Source organism: Triticum urartu, chromosome 5 (assembly GCF_003073215.2).
Source record: "Triticum urartu cultivar G1812 chromosome 5, Tu2.1, whole genome shotgun sequence".
Taxonomy (NCBI): domain Eukaryota; kingdom Viridiplantae; phylum Streptophyta; class Magnoliopsida; order Poales; family Poaceae; genus Triticum; species Triticum urartu.
Genome location: NC_053026.1, coordinates 657,207,005 through 657,210,857, shown reverse-complemented (window position 1 = coordinate 657,210,857; position 3,853 = coordinate 657,207,005). Strand labels below are relative to the sequence as shown.

Below are 3,853 nucleotides of genomic sequence, written 5' to 3'. Positions count from 1 at the left end.
ATGCCACTTCAATCCAGTATTTTTTTTCCTACTTATGCATTTTGAGAATCCTGCGAATCGAAGAGGGCCTTAGCTAGTTTTTCCAACCATGTCGTTTTCCAAGCGAACTAGAAAATCAATTGTGGCAAGATGTGATTAGTGAGACGTGAGCATTGACTCCTCTGGAAATTCATTCTCTGAAACCGACGTGTTTGTCATGCAGTAACATACCAAGACAGAATTGTAGGCCTCCGCCAGAAACAAAACAATACAAAAGATATAACCGTGCTCATGTATGTAATGCAGCTGGAAGAGTTCCTGAAGTGGAGGGTGTCCGGTCGTGTGGAAACACCTTACCTAGGCGGGCGGCTTTTGGTTTTGAGACGAAGTTGACACTTCACCCGATCACCAATCAGGTCCGAACTATATATAAGATAAGAAGAGCCTCCCCCATTGCCATCGTCATCACACACACACACACACACACACACACACACACACACACACACACACACACACACACACACACACACACACACACACACACACTCTTCACAAGTTCTCACTGTTTCCTGTCCCTCTTGAGTTGAGTCTCTCTGCTCCATCCCGGCCGGCCTTTCCCCTCCTGACAGCCAGATGGCCCAGGTACGCCAGTTTTAGAGTGTTTTCTCCCTCGATCCGTTCAGATTATAGCATGCCGACCGATCGTGGCGTCGTCTCTGTCGTCGCGTCGGTGAATCCTGCTAAGTTTCTTAGTAGAATCCTGGGGAAATGTTTGTTCACTCTTTGCTTGGTTGCCGCTCGCAGAAGGTGGTGCTGAGGATTCCCACCATGACCGACGACAAGACCAAGCAGAAAGCCGTGGAGGCCGTCGCCGACATCTACGGTAAGTGCGTGCCCCCCATGAATCCTTCCGTTGCTGGTTTGTTTGATATCGCTTGGCGGTTTGATTCTCACAAGGAAGCGGGCAGAAAAATCTGCTCTCGTGCTTCCCGGCTCCTGGCCGTTCATAGTCAGTTCGTCTTTTCATCGTGTAGTATATTTTTGGAAACACGGCCTTCTACACTTCTACCAATAAACCGTAGCTGGGCGATAATGCGATATTCGATCGCGACGTGTGATCAGACGTGGCCGGCCAAGTAAGTCAATCTGTAGGGCCATAAGCTACATGCATGCATGTACGGTAGTACGAAAATGGCTTTACTCTTGTGTTTGTTTGATGAGCCAACTTGGTAGAACTACACATGCATGGGTCCTACGTATACGTGTGAGTGAGTGGGCATGACTAGATATGTCGTCGGTCAGATCCTCGCACAAAAGATCAAAATCCTCACACTATAATATGCTTGTAATCATAGTGCAGATCCAAATCAATAAATGGATTCTAAAGAAAGAGAGATTTAATCAATTAATGAACATGAATTCTATTGCTTAATCAATGAAGATAGTTTTGTTGCATCTAATCATAGTCCGGATGCAACCAATCAACCATCATGAATGAACTCATTCCTTTTCTTTCTACTCGTGCTCGGTTGCAGGTATCGACTCGATAGCCGCGGACCTCAAGGACAACAAGATGACCGTCATAGGCGCCATGGACACGGTGGCCATCGCCAAGAGGCTCAAGAAGCTCGGCAAGATCGACATCGTCTCGGTTGGCCCGGCCAAGGAGGAGAAGAAGCCGGCGCCGGCGCCGGCTGCTGAGAAGAAGGGCGAGGAGAAGAAGGAAGACAAGAAAGAGGAGAAGAAAGATGACAAGAAGGTCGACAAGAAGTGAAAGCAACCCATTGCAGAAGGAGAAACCCAACATCATCACGCAAACGGCAACAGCAACAAAAAGTCTTTGACATCTGAGGCTCTGATGGAATGCTAGATAGCTAATTATCATCTCCACTGCGAAACAAGGTCGCTTTGCGTACTGTACTGGTATAGCGCACTACAGACATCAAGTCAAATCAAATATCAGATCAGTGTGTGTGGACATGTGACTCTGGGTTTGCCTGATTGGTGATGACATGAATCCTACTCTATCAGCCAACTTCAGGCAATTTTTCAGAATTCAGACTACATTGCATGATCTCAGTTTTTTAGCTGTTTGAACCTGAGCTGACCTGTGACAGAGACTGGCTATCTGCCACCTTCTGATGGGAAAGAGGACAAGAGTTTCAGTCGTCGCAATGGCGCGGCCAAAAAAAAGGAAGCAGTGTCAGTGTGGCCTTTCCCCTAACTCCAAGTTGCCGCAGGCCCAAATATATCCGGCTTTGCTCACAGTCTTTGATCTGTCACCATTACTTCAAATTTTTTTGAAACTTTTAAATATGTTTTGATTTTTTCTTCCTTTTTGCAAAACGAGCTCCATGGGGCTCGGCCTTTGCAACGCCACACTCCTAAATGGCCCAACTACTAGGGCTGCCAATTAATGATATTTTTTATTTTTTCATAAACATGAAAAATAGTGTATTCAGTTTTTACACACTGAAAACTATGATCACAAATAAATTGATAATGGAAACTGTTTGCTTATTATGGAATAGTGCCGTGCATTTAAAAGTTGATGTTTATGAGTTTAAAAAGAAATGTTCACGTACTTCAAAAACTATTTACATAGCTCCAAGGAGATGTTCATGTATTCAAATCAAAATGTGCATACATATGAAATAAATCCTTATGACTTCAATAAATCACGTTTTTAAAGTAAATGTTCACATACTACCAAAATGTTCAACTGTTTGCTACAAAAAGATGTAAACAAAAAATAAGAGTAAACTTATAAAATTAGAAACAACAAAAAATAATCCCTGATCATGGGCAGTATGATTTGATCTGTACTCTTTGCAATGAGTGTATGATAGGGTTCACTCATAAAACTTATACCTCGCGTATTGCGAAATATAGCAAGCACTTGCCGATGTGCGCGTGCAAAATTTACCACAACCCAACACAACTTGTTTTGGTTTTGATTGTTTGTTGTTTGTTTAAATTTCTGTTATTTCTTTCCGTTTTGTGTTTTTTCTTATTTCTTGTATTTAATGTGTCGCATATTTACTCTTTTTTTATTTCTTCTGTTTGACCATTTCTATTTATTTTTGGTATATCATATTTTTTGGTGACGTATATTAACACTACATTTTATGAAAACTCGTACTTTTAAAATTATATACAAACACTTTATGAAAAAGGTTAACACTTTAATAAAATAAATGAATTTCACAAAATCATGTGACTAATTTCGTATTAGTTATATATTTTTTTCGAAAATCAGCATTTTCTGAAAATTACATGAACATTTTGAAGAGCTCTGCTTTTTTTAATGTTGCGTTATTCTTTGGGAAAAGTATGTGAACATTTATTTATTTAGATAAACATCTCTAAAAAGTGTGTGAAAATGTTTTTTATGTACATTAATACTTTCTAAAAATATGTGAACACTGTTTCAGTGAGATGATAATTTTTAAATACATAGATAATTTTTGGTTACATGAATGTTGTTTAGAAAATACGTGTATATTTAATGTAGTATCCAGACAGTTTTTAGAAGTACATGAATTATTTATTTGTTTAGACGTGCATGTATGTTTTACAACAAATGATGTTTCAACTACCAATAGCGGACATAAGGCTATTGGGTTGGCCACCTTGGCGTGTGCCATTAACAGGTATTTCTCCTTTTTTTTTCATAAATTGTGAAAGTATATTGATCTTGCTAATACTCATGCACTTTCAAAAATGTTTACAGAATTTCCAAAAAGCCAAAAAGTCAAAGAAATAAAATGAAAAGGACAAACAGAAAAAAAATGGGGAACCGGTGGAGAAAAAAAGAAAAGGAAAATCGGCAATAAAAATCAGTAGAATCGACTATAGCTACAGTTACTGC

At 39.8% G+C, this 3,853-nt stretch overlaps 1 protein-coding gene across 1 annotated transcript; it reads left to right on the top strand.

The window, feature by feature from the left end:
* Positions 1–440: 440 nt before the first annotated feature.
* LOC125506559 (heavy metal-associated isoprenylated plant protein 39-like) lies at positions 441–2,012 on the top strand. The gene is made up of 3 exons (XM_048671349.1): positions 441–624; positions 787–865; positions 1,518–2,012. Exons 1-3 carry the CDS (start codon positions 616–618, stop codon positions 1,754–1,756), a joined length of 327 nt encoding a protein of 108 aa, XP_048527306.1. The 5' UTR covers positions 441–615; the 3' UTR covers positions 1,757–2,012.
* The last annotated feature ends 1,841 nt before the right edge of the window (positions 2,013–3,853 follow it).

Bases quoted from the DNA above. Each gene is read 5' to 3' on its own strand.
- LOC125506559 (XM_048671349.1), top strand. The intron at 866-1,517 runs GTAAGTGCGTGC...GCTCGGTTGCAG, and splicing joins GGCCGTCGCCGACATCTACG to GTATCGACTCGATAGCCGCG.